The 18229-nt window shown below is 37.4% G+C and overlaps 1 protein-coding gene across 11 annotated transcripts in view; it reads left to right on the forward strand.

Moving 5' to 3' along the window:
* The first annotated feature begins 1287 nt into the window (after nucleotides 1–1287).
* LOC101168460 (membrane-associated guanylate kinase, WW and PDZ domain-containing protein 1) overlaps nucleotides 1288–18229 on the forward strand; it is an 82878-nt gene continuing 65936 nt past the window's right edge. For 7 of the 11 annotated variants that reach the window (XM_011477249.3, XM_011477252.3, XM_011477250.3 and 4 more), the window contains exon 1: nucleotides 1295–1980. In XM_011477249.3, the coding sequence (XP_011475551.1) occupies nucleotides 1683–1980 (298 nt within the window). In that variant the 5' untranslated portion in view covers nucleotides 1295–1682. Of the gene's footprint in view, nucleotides 1981–18229 lie in introns of all 11 variants that reach the window. The other 4 variants (XM_011477256.3, XM_011477257.3, XM_020704743.2 and 1 more) reach the window with 2 other exon arrangements.

Raw genomic sequence — 18229 nt, forward strand, 5'->3', positions numbered from 1 at the left:
GTCTGATTTTGATACTTAATGTTATAATACATCCGAGAGACATTGTAAAATCTAAATATTTACACTGCAAACTATTTAATACTTTCAAAGACTTTAAAACCTTGATTTTAGACATTCCAGATATTTGACCAGGTTTGAAGTTGTTTTGTCTTATCTTTTGCTCTACACACCTTTCCAAGCTTTTTCCCAAAATCAACAGTCAAAGTTTTTTTGTCTTATAAGAGTTAGCATAAGGAAATTGTTCTTGACAATAGAAAAACTTGGTTTAAGATTTTAAAAACTGCATTAGCACTGTAATTTTTGGCTTGATTTTTTTCAATAACTGGTGACTAGCATTCACTCTCACTATTTGGGAAACAAAACATTAGATTTATTTCCTAAGAGTAAGAACTGGTTTTAGATTTTCCGAGTATTTTATAAGATGGGCCAACTTGTACAAAGATGATATTTTCGTTTTGTTCACAATTTTTTTGAAATGACTCATTTCCCCCAAATACACTTATGTCACTGTAATCAAAATAAACAACAAATACTAACCGTTTGCTTAGTACTATAAAAAATTATGCATTATTGGACTGCAGAACATTTAATTTGAATGTAATTCTAACAGCTTTTTTTAGCTTATTTGTTTCTCTTTTTAATACTTGTGTGGAACTCTTCTTTATAAATGTTGATATCTTATTCCAAGTTTTGTTGTTTAGTAAAAATGATTTTTTAGTCATTTTCTTCTTAAGAATAGTGTTCTTTCCTGGTTTTAGCCCAACTCTTTTTGCTGTGTAAGATTCATTTAATTTTGTACAATTGTTTTGCACAAAAAATTTTCGCCGGAAGGAAAGAAAATACGAGGAAAAAAAAAACAACCTTTCTCTGTTACTCTTCACTTCCCAAAGGGAAAACCATGGAAATTTGGATCCGTTTACTGGATTTATATTTAAAAAATAAATTATTTTAGGACACAAATGATCTTTAGGAAACCTGCTCATCTGAGCATTTATGTTGGAAAAAAGAAAAGAAGTTTCAGGTTCCCATTATCTGGAGAGAGAAAAAAAACAGGATGCTCAAGGACCCGAAGGATTTACATGCAGAGATCGCAGTAATCCATCTGGAAACACAGGTGGCTGAGAGGAGCTTTAGGACCCGGTAAGTAAGGGGGTCGGGTTGGATTTTTTTTCCCCCTTAACTATCCCAGCGGAGATATGGACGCCAAGGCTACCATGAACACAGGTCTTGGCGCATGCGCAAACTCCACTGTTCCTGCATCCCAAGTGGAGGAGCGAACTCGCAGCTTTACCTCCTTAAAGGCGCCGCCGGGTGACAGGAGAGCGTCAGGGAAACGCGCGACTTCCTTTCTTTGTCTTTTCTCTTTAGGGAAAGTTTTAGAAAAAGACAAGGCACTCATATTTTGGAAGTCTGAAAGCGACATTTCTTTTTATGGGTTCTGTGGGCTCCTCAAGGAGCGGAATCGGATTATTAAAGATGCGGAAACCAGAGCAGAAGAGCCGCCGTCTGGACTGTGATCATCCACCGATGCGCGTCCGTTCCTGGGCATTCCTCGGCTCAGGAGAGGAGTGATGATGATCCAGCCTGAAGTTTCCTGCGCGGGACAGTCAGTGCCTGTTCTATGAGTGAGGGGATCTGGACACCACTCCTCGCAGTTAAGTTGTGCTCGAACCTCGACCATTATGTCAAAAGTCATTCAAAGGAAGAACCACTGGATCACCAAAGTCAACGAGTGCGCGGTCAGCCGGGACGCGAGTGGGGAGCTGAATGTGGATCTGCGTGGGGGCGCGGAGAATGGAGAATTTCCATACATCGGACACATCAGGGAGGATGCTGTGGTTTATCAGGACGGTAAAGTGTGTGAGGGAGAGCTGCTGCTGGAGGTCAACGGGCTGGCTGTGGCTGGATTACCGCTTTATGACATCTTTGGGCTAATCAACTTCTCCAAAGGTCCCGTCAGGTTAAAAACTGTTCGTCAAGGTAAGGAACTGTGGGGAAAAGCGACTCTGTCACACAAGAAGAAGTCATAAAAAAATTCAGAAATCCAGGCAACGTTTATTTTTCCATTGTGGCAGAAATGCCAAGTCTGAAGTAGGACAGAGAAGTGCTGCTCGTTTCTCTCCATGCACAGCAGCCCGGAGTCTTCATAAGGTTTGACATGAAGCTGCCCCGACAGTCTTCCTGCCCTCATTTGTCCAACATTGCTGAAGCCACAGTGGGTCAGAGTTGCAGTCACAAAGATTAGGCCACTTATCCAAACTACCCCAAAAAAAATCTCATGCGCTTCTACTGCTGGGTAAATTATTATCCCAATTTTTTTTTGGTAAAGCCTATATTTTATATTATTAAAATATTAACATATTTTAATAATATAAGAATTTGTGTAAATAGAGTTTTTGACTTCCATAACAACATGAAAAAACATGCACAAAGCAACATAAATCAACATAAATCAGGGAGCTATCATTTATGTTTATAATCCTTGCTCTGTTTTTCCCCACAAAACATCTCTGTGTAAGTTAATCATGTGTTTATGTGAAGTGATTGGAGCTATTACAGAGACAATAGTTGGGTACCATTTGTGGAAATGTTGCCTTCTTAGGTGAGACTGACCCATTGCCCACAGCCAGCTGCATGCACATCTGCCTTTAAAATACTTAGGGGAGGAGAGAGGCAGTTTTCTGTTGTAAAACTGTCATGGCCAAATCAGCATGCTTTTCCATCAGAGGGAAAATAAATATTTAATATTTATGCTTTTTATTCTCGATTTTTTCATTTTGCACCTGCTGTTTCTTCCTGGTTGCAGTTGTGTTTCACAATCTCTGATAAAGCTTGCAGTCCTCTTAGGGAAATCATTAACTTTGTTATATCACAGTTGTCCAGTGAAACGTCTCAGCCTTTGTACTCGCTGTCAAAATGACTACAATAAATGTTTAACCCTTGAGTCTGAATGACCCAGTGGTTTGGCAAGACAATTTAAAGCCCCTTTTTTGTAGAACTGCTACGTTTTTCCCTGTGGACGTTTTGGGATGAGGCTGGGTTGGGTTGGTGACGTTCAGACTCAAATTTCTGTTGTTAGTTTTGTTTGCAAAATAACCTTTAATCAGCATAAGATCATTTTCTGTAAAGACCCACTCAGATAAAAAGGATGTCTTTAACATGTTCTTGTAATGCTTTCATGATGATGGAGGACATATATAAGAAAATTAAGCTTAAAATTGCTTTCTGATTATTTCTTTATTCAAATTGTTGCGAATCAAGAGCAGACGATAAAATGCAGTTTGAAAAAGATCGTATATTCATTCATTCGTCTGCTAAACCCGTTTTGTCCCGTTCGGGGTCACGGGGGTGCCAGAGCTTATCCCGGCCACTTTCAGGCGAAGTCGGGGGGACAACCTGGAGAGGTCGCCAGTCTGTCGCAGGGCTACAAATCATACACCTATGCACACTAACATTCATACCTAGAGACAATTTAGAGTAACCAGTTAACCTATGAAGCAGGTTTTTGGACGGTGGGAGGAAGCTGGAGTCCCCGGAGAAAACCTTCAACATATTGGTGTTTTGTTTCGGGTCTCCCAGCCAATCCAGGGGCCTTTTTGCCGTGAACCAAGAGCGTAAGCACTGTGCCACCGTTCAGCCTATAAAAAAATCGTATATGTGACATAGAAAATATGCTGGGCAGACCACAAACTTCCTACTCTGAGCTCTCAATAACGGGGGGGGGGGGGTCGCTTCTCACTGATGGTGAACTACTGCTGCTCTTCCAAAACTGTGTCTTAGAAAACGACATAGGTTTAGCCAAAAAACGGTACTATCATAATTATAAGACCACTTTTAAAATAATTCAAAAGACGGTTGGAGTGGGTCTTCAGTATTCCTTGACAATTTTCTAATCAAGATTTACCTTTGCTGCAACATTTTTTCTAAACAAAGCCTCAGTTCCCAGAGCTCTGGATGCCCTGCTTCATCTGTGATTAGTTTCTGGCCTGAGTCAGCAGATTCTCCGTCTTTAATTAAGGGAGGGGGATATTCTTTGATTATCCGAGTGGCTCACAAGACCCGCATTGTGCTAGGCAGTCTGTAGGGCTCCCATGCACAACTGGTAAGAGGTTAGCCATCCAAGCTGTCCCAAGCCAGATGACAGACTGTGGGGAGACGGATCAGGTCTCCATTATTCTCACCGACAGCCTGTGAGCCCATATAACTGCAGTATTGTTAGGGTGTGTACATCCTGGGTGATTGTGTAGTTGTGTCCATGTGTTACTTCCACAGAATAATGCATAAAAATAACTCATTCAGTTTGGCTTTTGTTTAGAAAACACTAGAATACTACAAAATGTTGATTTTCTCTTGTATTCTTTCAGACCAAGGAAACTCAACCAACTGAATTGTTTTTGATGGGAGCCATTGACTTTATCTAAAGATTGTTGCTACTTTTCTGCCACTCACTGGTTTTGTGAATGACTGTGTCAAAGACCCACTCTGATGAAAATTGTTGTGAATCAGGAGCAAAAAAATGCAGTTGGAAAAAGCTTGTGGCAGTAAAGTAGGGGCTACAACTGGTGGGCCACAATCTCCATACTCATCTCCACTGCGATGTATCCACTTGCAGACAAATGGATCCATGTACGTCTTCCTTTTCCATGTCTAAGCTGGCATCTGGCTTTAAATTGTACGGCTGGATATCTCCAATGTTGCTCGCCGTATTTGTTGCACTGGTAATGTTATGTTGGGGTTGTGAGGGGCTACAAGCTAACAGGAGAGAGTGTAGTAAACAGAAGGATGTCGGGAAGCAGGAGCAGGCTTACTCCACGCCAACAGTCCCGCCCACAAATCAGAGGTAAATTTCTGATGAACTACTGTCACTCTGCAGAAACTATGTCCTATTAAACAAACAGGTTTTTTTTGGAATAAAAAAAATCTGATCAAAAGATGATTTTAGTGCAGGGGTCGGCAACCCAAAATGTTGAAAGAGCCAAAGTGGACGAAAAAAACAAAAAACAAATCTGTCTGGAGCCGCAAAATATTAAAAGCCCTATTTAAGCCTTATAATGAAGGCAACACATGCAATATGTATCCTTATTAGCTATATTATCCTACTATCATAATGACTAAGTTGTTACATACAAAATGAGCATTATTAACGATTAAATGTTTATTTGCCCTGCAGTGCATTCTGCGGAGAACGACGCGTCACGTGACTGCTCTGTTATGCAAGTTTAACTTCATTATAATATCAATGAATTATGTGTCATTGCTTTGATAAAATTAAAGAAATGGAATAAAGAAATACGATTTTTTATGTCATTTTTATTTTGAGGATTCGAAAAAAAACAATAAAATGGAACGTGCATGCCCCATGACAGTCAGCTTGCACTCGAATGACAGAACAGCTTCAAGCATTTGCGGTGCCTGCAGACTTTCATTCACCTCGTTTAGGTGGCTTGTCACAGTCATATCCACCAAAAAGTGCAGCTTTTCGAGCCACAGTATCTTCCAGTTGCGGGTAGTTCAGGTCTTTGCTTTTCAGGAATGTTTTCTCGTGTTCTGAACAGACGACAAAGTGACGCAAAACGTCACCCCTGGACAGCCATCGGATTGTTTTGTGTAGCAGGAGATCAATGCACTGAACTGACGGTGGTTCGATTTAAATCAGCCACCTGCCTAGCGGTCCGCTAAAAGTAAAAAAAAAAAATAATAATAAAAAAAGCCCTGCTGGTAGAAACGTGTGTCGCAGGCTATGACGCAAATTTTCGTTGACAAAAATATTGAAATTGTAGTGGTTTTCTTGTGCAGTTTAGGTCTGTTAGCAGCACGGGATTGTGGGATGTGGGATGAGGATCTCATTAGGGCTCAGCATGAGCGTTTCTGTTTGCCCACGTTTCTTTTCATATGGCAGTTTTGTTGTTCCACCTTAGTTTATTCTTCCTGTTATGTTGTTTCTTTATGTTGCACCATGAGTGAAGAAGGGAGAGAGGTTGATGACACCTGTGCAACGTTCAATGTGGTGTGTGTTCAAAATAAATGGGCTTGAAAGGCCGAAAAGAGGCTGCGCTCTCAGCTTCTCTTTTTGCCTCAAATTCTCTGGGACTGTTCGGAGTTGTATGCTGAATGGCAGAATGCCACTAGGGCAGCGCTAATGAGCCGCATGCGGCTCCTGAGCCGCGGGTTGCCAAACCCCGTTTTAGTGGAACTGTAAAGCCTTGATGTATGTATGCAGGTTGAACATCATCTATAGGTTATTCCTGAAGTTTTTGGAATTACGGCTTGGTTTACAAAATATTTTAAATCAATATTCACTCACAAGATGTAATATCAATTCAAAAATCAAAGGGTTAATTTCAGTTAGACACATTTTTGTCTCTTGAGATTTATCCTTAGTTTTTAATATCCAAATTCCAAGTCTTAATAAAAGTTCCAGCATTTCTTATTTTAAGCCTTTAGATATGCTAAAAACTGTTGTTAATAATAAAAAAAAATTGTTTTGGATTGGGGGTTTAAAACATGAATCAATTTTAAACCAAATTGTACTGAACGGTCAGTTTAACTGAATCGCGATTTTTAAATCTGAAAAGAAACATTTGAGGAATTTGACATGCAGCTTTTTTGAAATAATTCAAATGTATGGATTCACAACTACCATTAATTTGTTTTTGTTTTTAAGCCATATATGCTTGCCTCTGTCAGATTATGGACTTGTTGGCTCAGTTGGCTGGGTGTAAGACTGGCGCGCAGGAAACCTGGAAAAACTTCTAAGGAGCTAAAAATCCAGTGTGGGTCCGTAGGCAAGAACATTCGTGCTAGTGCCTGTCTGGGTCTCCTGGCATAAAAACGCTCTGCCTAAACCACCTGTGCGAATTCGTGACCGCTGATTTGCTGTGGCGACCGCTAATGGGATGTGCTGAAAGGTGAACAACAAAGCCTCAGGCAAAAAAAAAGCCCAACTTTCACAATAAATATAAAATGCCTTCAAACATGTAACATGTTATCATTTGATCTTTATTGGCTGACTTTTGGTATTTCAGGTGTAATGGTTTTCTTGTATTGACGTAGGTAGAGTGAAAGCATTCACAGCTTTACAATGACATGAAATTCTGAGGTTAAAGTCCAATTAAGGAATATGGTCCAACAGGTTAAGACTATGACCCGGATGATTGACTTTCCTCTGCAAATATCCAGGATATGGGTGATGGGTGTGTCAATATCTAGTTTTCTAACTGGATTTTATTGATGGACAATTAGGCCATATATCATCCTGTTCGTTGTTATATGAGGAACTTGGCATTTCTGTGAGACTGTAATACACAAACTTGAGATAGAGAGCAAAGAGATTGTTACAGAGAAAAAAAATCAGTTATTCCTATTATCAAAAAATGTTTTTTTATTGCACATTTTTCATCCATCCATTTTCATAACCCGCTTTATTCCTTTCGAGATCACTGGCTGCCAGACCTTAGCCTACTGTTGGGTTATGGCAGAGTACACCCTGAACAGGTCGCCAACCTTTCACAGGGCCACACAACCACACACTCAATACACACTCACACTTAGGAACAATTTAGAGTAATCAATCAACCTATGAAGCATGCCTTTGGACTGTGGGAGGAAACTGCAGTGCCCAGAGAAAACCTAGGAGGAGAACATGCAAGCTCTATACGACTGGGTCACAGTTGGGATTTGAACCAGGGCCTTCTTGCTGTGAGGCGAAGGTGCTAACCACTGCATCACCATCCAGCTCATTGCACGTTTTTTCAATAGAATTTTGAATTATTCTAACAATGCAGTTTGGAGAAGGAACCAGTCATCTCTGTCTTTGGTCTGTTCCAATGTTTGTTTGTTTTTTCCAACTAGTGACGGGCTAATGTTTTTATTTTTAACAGACAGAGCACATCATATATATATATATATATATATATATATATATATATATATATATATATATATATATATATATATATATATATATATATATATATATATATATATATATATATATATATATATATATATATATATATATATATATATTTTTTTTTTTGAAGAATGTCTATTAAATAAATTAATTTAAAAAACAGACCATGTTTCAGTTGCCTAGAAGATGTTTCTGTCTGTGATTAACAGGTGCTAAATGTCAATCCATCCATTTTCTTTACCTGCTGTATGCCTTTTGGGATCACACAGTTGCAGGGGCCTGTCCCGGTTATATACTGTTTGCCGATGACAGGGTAGACTCTGGACAGGTTGCCAGCCTGTTGCAGGGCCACACAATCAATCACCCATACACACTCACACATGGGGGCAATTTAAAGTCACCAGTTAACCCATGAGGAATGTATTTGGACTGTGGGAGGAAACAGGTGCTGAATGTTTCACCTTTATTGTAACCCCCAAAAAAGCATGTTACCTCATATTTCAAGAGAAACTGTCACATATTCAGAATGCCAAAAAGTACATTAATTTTTCTTGCAAACTAACCAATACCATTCCTGTTCACTGGGTGCACTTTGAGTACATGCCAATGCTGTATTTAAAAAAAGTGTTAAAAATATCTTTCTTTGCAAGGAAATACTCAATATTTATTAAAGAAACTTAGGTTAAAAATACTATAAATGTGAGATTCATACAAGTAAATTTAGCAATAATTTTAGTTTATTTACTATGTATCTAACAAAACAACTCTAAATTTAATGACGATTTATCGTATTTCGGGCAGATACTCGAAGCAGTGTTTTCAGGTAAATACCCTAGGGCGGTTCAGTTAATTAACTCACCTGCTCAGCGTCCTATTTAAGCCAGGTGCGCAGTTGTTCATTCTTTCTTACCTTCAGCGCTCATTCTTCGCCCCACCCTCCTCCCCGGCTTCCACCTGTGGGCTCCGTAAAGGGGGGTTTTGTTACCCGAAAGTTTTATGGAAATTTTATGGAATTTTATGGAAGTTTTATGGAATTGAACGGAGCCTTATGCCAAACGAAAATATGTGAATGCCAACTTAAAGAATGTGGAAAAATGTCAAATAAATATTTCTTACTGCAAGAGTTGTCTGACTGAAATCTGAGTTACTTAAAATGCATCTCTGTGGGTTTAAACTTAGTGTGTTTGATGCATGCATGATTTAGAAAGTAGAGATGTGGAGCCAAAAGATCTCACAAAGGTGATTTCCTACTTCCACCAAATCATTTACAGTATTTTTATGATATTTTGTAACTAGGGATGAATGGAAATGTTTAAACTGCAGACGAAACAAGAATGACGAGACCTGTCCACACAACTATTCTTTGTGGCAGTGATGCAGCAAGAAGTGAAGTGCAAACAAAAGCATCCCCATAGCCCCATGGACTCTACATATTTACTTTAAAGTAATTAAAAGGACTATTTAATGTAAAATATTAGCCATTATTAAAAAATTTTATTTGCATTAGTAATCAGACTTCACAAAGGTTTCCTTTCAGTCCGTCATTGTTTCAAAGGACCCATGAGTTTTTTTCCTCTTCTGGTTCATCTGGAACTGCTCAGAAGAAGTATCCCGGGGTAGAGTTTCAGGAGATGGCATTTGCTAATCTCATATGCTGGATAATGTAATTTGAATCAGAGCTTGTTCACTGCCAGAGGAGTTCATGTGGTGGACATAAACTAACATATGCTGACATTCAAAGCTTTCCTTCTTCTGCAATCACACACATTCTGACGGGGTGAAAGAACATCCAACATCCTTCTTCAAATTTTTTTTAAATCAAAGAATGTGGGGGGTTTTAAGTTTAAAAGCCACACTTTTGCAAAAAGGAAAACCAAATTTTGATATTTAAAGGGGTTTTGCTTTTATTGGTTCACAAGCTGAACCAGAGAAATAACCCTTTTTTTCCCCATCCCTATCTGAAGGATGATCAAATACACTTGCTACACTAATTACTTTAGACTATAGTTTATCTGAGAAGGGAGTGAATTTCACCAAACAGATCCTTAAAGGCTCTCTCCTCTATCCCTTGTCCTTTGGATGTAAGGCTCTAAAGACTGAGTTTGCTCTTAAGCTTTTGAGCTGCACACTTGACCCAGTGCTTTCAAATTAAATAACTGTGTCAATGCTGAAGTTGACATTGTTACCTAATTTCAAAGCCTATGTACAACAATGCAATTACATCTTGCAGCTCAGCTTAACAGCATCAATTAGTGTCTGTTAAAGCAGAAAAATGGCTTGGTAAGTCGTTCAAAAAGGAAGGGTTAGTTTTAGGATTAGGGTTGTTCTTGCACCACAGCAATGACTGCAACCCTGTTACTAAAAGTATATGAGTTTGTGAAAGCTTTCCATTGTCAGAAGATGGCTTGTTAAATTTTAATCAGTCACAAGGTTGGTGGTGCGCTGAGATGGGTGGCTAATTTGTTCAGACTGCTAGAACCGAAAGTCTACATCGCTTGCATGATCTCTGCCTGCTTTACTGTAACAACAGAACAGGGAGGCAGAAGATAAAAAGAAAGTTAAGGATTACAAGGACAGTTGCTGATAAAAAGACATCACGTTGGAATTTGAATTTCTAGGTAAGACAGGATCTGTTTTGACAGAAGGCACTTTTCCTGGAACGTCCTCAGAGAACAGTTAGTCATATCTGCTCAAGCACACAAAGTCCAGACTTTTGTTTGGCTTAGCAAATTGCCATGATAGACATACAGTCTTTCAGGGGAATAAAAAGAAATTAGGACTTAAATATGGAAAGATCTTTTTCATTTGATCTTTTGGGCTGTAAAATGTCTCCGCTCATCTTCTTAGCAGGCAGATGACAACTTCATCATTTAGGTCATCAAGACCTTAGCACACTTAAAGTTCCCACACATGTTAGTTTGGGACTGGAATAAATACTCACATTTGGCTTTAACATGAAGAACATAACCGGCTTTATGACATGATGTTTTTAACGTTGTGTACAGGAAAAACTGTTTTATTAAAATGTGTTTTTGGTGTTTTTAACATATTCTTGTGGGATTTTTCTCATGATGGAAGACATATATGTAAACAAAATTAGGCTTAAAAACTGCATTTCTCAGTATTCATTTATTAAAATCATTGTGAATCAGAGGCAAACGAAATATTGTTGTTGGAAAAGCTTGTAGGTGTGACATAGAACCTACATTAGCATGTCTCTATCAGTGGCGGAGCTGGAACATTTTATATCATGGTGGCGGGAGGGGGGGCAGAAGTCTTTGAAAGAGGGGCAAATGAGAACAGCAGAGCGGAAGGCCCTTAGAAATGAAAGGATCAAAAACATGCTTTTCATACAGTTTAATTATTGATATTACTAAGAAAACAGCAGTTCTTTTAGATGAGGTGCTATTGAAGACGCTGCTTGTATGGATGATTTCTTAACTCCTTGACACCTGAATTTTTTCTCTACCTATGAAAAATATGTTTTTGTATTCAGGTAAATGCCAAATAAAGTCCACTACAATTTCATTGTATAGTGGACCTTTAAATGGTGGTAATTGCACTTGTTTTTAAAACTCATCATTTGGTAGTGCTGTTGACATGAATTTAAAAAAGAATTTCCCTCTGTAGTATGTCTAAACTTGAATGGGCCAAAGGAATTTTAGGACAGTCACCCCAGGTTTCCAGTGATCTTACTTCCTGAAATTTCACCTTAAAAGAAGTGAAAGAGCAAATTCCTAAGGAGGCACTGACAAACTTGAACAGGTGAAGAAAAAGGGTCAAACACTCTAATAAATGGGTTTGTGTCCATGTGACCACATTCTGCTTTCCATTCTTTGACATTTCACTGCAGCCTGTGTCATAAAGCTGCACACCTCATTAAGATCAAAGCCGCTTTGCCAAAGCTGACCTCCTGATATTCTCCTCCCTGCTCTGGCTTGACTCCGGGATGGTCTGCATTAGCCACAGTGTGTCAGGGAAGAAGGCCACAATTTCTAGGCCTTAATGATGTGAAAATGTTCATGTACAAAGGCTTTTTGTACGAGTAGAACAAAAGCACACCAAATAAAACTATGATGAAGTACATACAATAGTGCAACAGTTTTAGAAAAACTAATGTGAATTTCATTTGTATAATGTTGAATTAATAATTTTTAATTTTATTTTCACTCGAATTGTTCCAGAATTGCTACATCCCTTAACTACAGTCAGGTTCACGGGTTCCTGTCGTAGAACATTCCTAAAGAATGCTGTCATCAGTCTTTGGGAATGTAATAAAAATAAACTTTCTTACATATCAGTGAATGTTTGGTCTAGATATTTGTTTATATGTCTCAGTAAAAGTTAGTCAGTTTGTTTAGAAAAACCTTTTTCGTTAGGCGCAGAATTACAGAATTTGATTTAGCAGATTTAGCAGAAACTGTAAATATAATCTAAATTTAGAATTATCCTGCTGATAATACATTAAAAAACATAATCTGCTCCTTTTTGGGAATTGAAAACCACTTTTAGGACCAAACTGCTTCCATTTAAAGATTGAAATTTCTGCATGCTAATTTATTTCATATCTAAAGTAAAATATCTATTTTAACAAAGAACAGAAACAGGAGAGGTTCAGTGCATGGACGCAGGCTGGAACCGATTCTGGAAATGGGAGGGAGTGACCTTGAGTTTTTCTGTTGTTGTCTGAAGTTGCATCATCTGGTTGTACACAGGATAGAACAGTGTTGGTGGTGGGAAACTCATTAAAAAAGAACACTTTTGTCTGAACAAGCTACTCATAGGACCTGACTGTGTTTGGAAGAAAAAGAGTTTCTGATTCAAAGAAGAAAATTGTACATGAATAAATACAGGAACAGCTATTTTTGTTAAATTTACTATTGACAGTGTTTAAAGACCTCTGCCAGACAGGCAGGATCGAGACCAGCAAAGCAAAACAGAAAGATTTGCATAATTCTTATGTAAAAATAGAACTTTTGCCTTTGCCAAAGCTTTGATTTATGTGATAAAAGCTCCCTTTCACTTTGGAGATATAAAAAAAGAGCTCAGTTGAGTTTTCTGAGACGAAGTTATCTTTTTACTCTAAAGATCGGCATTAAGAAAAAACTAAAATCAAATAAAGAGAATTAAAGAGAGAAACCATTTTACAAAAAACTTTTTTGTAAAAATTAGACCTAGAGGAATTTATATTTTTAGAGAGGATCTCTCCACCCCTTTGTGGTTATTTTGTTTGCTGCTTTGTGTTATTCAGAAATTAGTTTATGATGAAAGCTTTTAAATTAATCAAAGTTTTGAAAAACAAGTCCTGTTGTTATGCTCCCCTCTAGCTCCTTGAATTTTTTCAAATATCTAATTAATTGGAGTAGAATGGAATTTTTGAGGTTTAATATTCAAAATTGTAGAAATAATATTATTGTCTATAGAGAAAAACTGCATAACCTATTTATTACAGGCTGACGTGATTGTTTTAGGGTGGGGATAGTTGATTTATTGGCTTAAAAGGTACCGGTATGTGTTCCTTCACAAAAACAGAAAAAAAGAAGTAAATGGTTAGGCCAACTTGAAAAAATGGTCCAGTTAAAAAACAACAACCAAGCCATAGGTTTCTCTTAATAATTACAGTCCTTTTTTCATGTCTGTGTCATTGACTGTATATGAGAACTGGACCTAGCGTTACGGCACCTATAAAAAACAGATGACTTCCGGCTCCAATAGAATGAAATCAATTCAATTACCATTTTCTATTGATTGATTGATTCGATTGATCAGTTCATAACTTGAATGACTTGCACTACAGAAAAATATATCATGAAAAAAAAGGATTATCAAGAACATGTTAAAAAAAGGTAACAGAGCAAAGTTATTCGGACAAATATAATGTCTTAATAATTGTTGAAATCTATGGGATTTTGACTTCATGGAGCTTGCAGATACTTCCTGTTCAGAACAGAAGGGGCACTTAGTCCAGTTATAATGTACAGTCAATGGTAACAACACATTTGACTAATCTGATATTAAAACCCTTTAATATATGTCATTTAAACTCTTTTAGTCAAAAAATAAGATTTCTTTCTGTTTTTATTTTTTCTATATAAAAGGCTTGATTCTTTAAGGATAAAAGGTTTTTGCAGTGCTGAAATGCTTTGATGCTTAACTAAAATAGCCCTTTGTTATACTTCTTTCCTAGTTTGTCCTTCCTTTTTGATGTGTCTCCTATTTATAAGTTGTGGAATGAGGTATGTGCTGCTCTGTAAGTGAATCACTCTTCAATTTTTTATCTATGTCTATAATCCGATTTATTTTTTTTATTTTAATTTACTAAGCCCTAAAACTTTTATTTAGTTTAGGTTTCAGGCAAACATCCACTTGGTGTTCCAAAAATAATTCTTCCCATAAAAAGTCAGCTGCCGCCTCTGTTTGCTAACAGACTGAGGACCTTCACATGACACAATAATTGAATGAATCTTGAAGACTCTCATTTCTCAGGGTAAACGCAGCCTTTCAAATCTACTTTATGGCTTCTTTGGCTCTGTGCGGAAAAGGTGTGTTGTGGTATTTATTAATACATATGAGGTGAAGTACAAAAGAAACCACTCATACACAATATCTATGTCACTTGTCTTCCTTTAACTCCGCCGCTTTGTTTTCTGGCAGCGTCAACATCACAAGAAGTCCCTTCAATTATAACCCTCAAGGTACAAATTACTGGTTAGGCTGTGCCTCTTTGTGGAAAAACTTCCCCTTTTCCACTCTCTCATTAACATGCACTCAAACCCCACATCAGGCCATTATTTTTCTTCTCCTTTTATCCAGGTAAAGGTGGGACATGGTGTCTAAACCGGCTCACACCACAACGGCAGGTTATAATTCCTTATCTGTTTTTCATTTGAATGTTTTATTATAGCACTCGGCTTGTGATGACACACTCATCCCTACAGGAATGTTTTCCTAATAAAAAGGAAGTTGGTGAGGAGTGAGTATTCTGTTTTTCTCGCTTACAGCCCATGGATATCAGCTTCTAAAGAGTGGACTTTAATGACACAGACCCCTTTTGTGTGTAGCAGCCAGGCAAGGCAGTGGCATTTACCAAAGGCAGCCGGTCAGAACTGATGCTCACTCACCAACTTTAGCTTAATGCCTTCTATCAGTGACAGGAAGGATTCTGTTTCCTTGAAGCTTCAGTTTCTCCATGTTGCCTTCGGGAGGAAAAACAACACAATGGACATGTTAAAAATAGCATCTTTGTTTGCATGTCACAAAAAAGGTGTTTTTCCTTCTCTTTCCAAGTCAATTTAAGATTAGGATGAGGAGATTATGCCATCTGGTATCCAATTAATGTGGGATTCCTATGTTTTTCCAACTTTATTATAGTTTGAGATGTCTTCTGAGAATCGGCTAAATGTATATGTCCATAGTATATCAATGAGAATAGTTAAAATTTTCATTTATTTTCAAAATTGTCTTTATTCCTTACTGCTAGTTTTTCCTGCTCTCCCTCATCCTTTAGGCCTGCTCAGCTAGTTACATACAGAAGGGAGTGGTAAGCCTGGGTTCCTCTGGATATATTTAGTAATGAACAGATGTAGCGCACTAGAGCGGAACACACCGCCTGTGCTTGCCTTGGTGTGTGGCTCTGTGTGTTTGCGCGTCTCTTTGTCTGTGACTCTTCATTCCAGTTGTACCATTATGCACTGCTGAGTCTGAGTCAGCAGCATATCGCTAGAGAACTAGGTCAGAACTGACCTGCACATGCCTGCTCACCAAAAAAGACTCCTGCAGATCTGCATAGAAATACTTTTTACAAAAACATTCTTTACCATTTTAAAACTGGTTTGTCTGTAGCATCACAACCCAGATATAAGCAAGCAAAACCAACAAAGAAAATCACTAAATATTTAATGATTTAACATGTTTTTCCATTACATGCATATAAAATGTAATAAAAGTAGGAAAGCATCCTCTCGCTACGGAAAAACAATTGGCTTCAGTTACAAATAAATATATACAGTACCTGCTAACAAACTAGCAACTTTAGCAAGTGTTTATTTATTTTTTTGTAAAACTACGAGAACAGAAAACAAGTTTTAGGCAAAATTTCTGTGGTAGGTTATTTTCATAATCAGCTGCTTTTACTGAGCTTTGTTTGTCTGATTAGATAGGAAGAAACCCACAAAAAATACATGTACAACCTTAAAAATAATATTAAGAACACTAAAAATAAAGGTATACCCAAATATTTACGACATTTTACTGACTATTCCTAAATATAGAAAAAATATAAATTTTAGTAGTTGCATAAAATATGTGTAATCTCAGAATTAAAATCAGTGTTAATATTTTTAAAACACTTGTGAAAAACAAGAGGGTGTCAGTTGGGCTCTTGTCTGTGTTATTCATGTACCCATCCAGATAAATGACAGCTTACTGTGAGAATAACATGAAAGGAGCTCTGGGTGTGGCTGCTTATAGAGGTAATTATATAAAGAGGACTGGTCTGGAGCTTTATGGCAAACCACTTTGTTTTTTCCTTTCCTCCTCTGCAACTCTGATTAACAGCAGCACTTGCTGCCATGGTGACATGTGGAAAATGCAAAAATAAATTCTGGATATTCTGGATAATCCAGAAAGTTCTTTTAGGATTTCTGCAATTGCAGATGTTGTATATTTGATATTTTAAATAAGCAAACTATGTTATGCTAAAGTTTGTTAGCAACTTTTCTTACATTTTCCGGCTTTGGACAACAACTCAGTTCAGTTATACATAAAAAATGAGACAATATCATCTGTAATGAGAACTCTTTCGTCCGGATGTCCCGAAACTTCCTGGAGACCAGTGCAACAAAGGAAATTTGTGTTTAAAAACCAGCATTTCCAGTTTCTACTTTGCAGCCATTATAAAAAATGAACTTGACGAAACATAATATTATTGGTTCCATTTAGTGAAAATTCCAGATATTCTGAGTTGGTTTCAGTTTAAAGTAGAAAACAATTTAAAAGGTTTAAAGAATAGATTAAAAAAAAACACTGCACACATCTGCATGTCTGATTCTGCTTTCATTCTCAAAAGATATAATAATGCAGACACAGAAGAGCCTTTTTAATCCAAATGTAATAATGAATTCATCTGGGAATTTTGCAGATGAAAATTGTTTTGGATATGGTTTGTTCATACCAATTTTTTTCCGTTTAGTAACTTTATTGTCAATTTGGGAACAATAAAAATGAAAGCAATTCTCTGCACACCAACACACAATCACACTCTCTCTGAGCTGTTTAGTGCCATCAATTTAATAAAAATGCGCAAAAATGGATAAAAATAAAAATGTAACCAAGTTAAAATGTCATCTAAAAAGAGAAGCAATATATATATTAAAAATGTGAGTTCTGTTTTATTCTTTTACCTATTATGCAGGTTCTAAAGATTGTGCCACCACCAGCAGTGCAATGACATTGACATACAGTATTCACCATGGAAAATGAAAAAATCTACTTGTGGAATTAACTTGTGTATTCACTGAATAATGTTACAACAAGCAGCAGAGCCAAGTATAGTTTACAAAAGGTTCAAAGACATGAGGCTAAACCCCTGTATGAAAATGGCATAAAAATGCCTCTGATCTTGCTGCAGATCAGGATTAGAAAGCTCTCTTGCCTTGAAGCACAGTTCTTGCTCTTGACTCTACAGTTAGAGAGAGCAAATCCATGTGCATGTGTGCTTCCCGATCACATCAGGACCGCCTCTTCCCATCCTTTAAACTAAAGACAACAGGCTTCTCATTTAGAATTTGATTTGTGGTCTACGCAGTATTAATGGGAGAAAGAAATGTCTGACACACTGGAGCAGAGCTCTTTCTAACATGCATCAACACGCATCACCCCACCACCACCACTGCAACACACACCCATGCAGGCCTCTTTGAAGTTTCTCCCTCTAAGGTTACATCAAGATGAAGATTTGACGTCACTTTTGTGCAATTTGTGTTCATTTATTTAAATGTTGTTAACATGATAGAAAAACACAGTATATAATCTATAGAGCTACTGTTCTAGTGTTATCCTGGAATCCATGTTTTTCTTTGTATAATTATCCACTTTGCCTGCATAGTATTGACTGCAGATTATACTTCCAGGCAGCAGCTGGGATTTAGAGATTTATCTGGCTGTGGTCAGGATAAAACTTACATCTGTAGGTATTGCTGTATCTTCAAGTCACAGTTCTCAATTACTTGATTGCCAAGCTATTTTATGTTATATATATTTTTTTATTTTAACACAATTTATAGAAATAAAATGGAAAACGTTTTCCCTGATTTGAAA

This window comes from Oryzias latipes, chromosome 7 (assembly GCF_002234675.1).
Source record: "Oryzias latipes chromosome 7, ASM223467v1".
In the NCBI taxonomy this organism is placed as follows: domain Eukaryota; kingdom Metazoa; phylum Chordata; class Actinopteri; order Beloniformes; family Adrianichthyidae; genus Oryzias; species Oryzias latipes.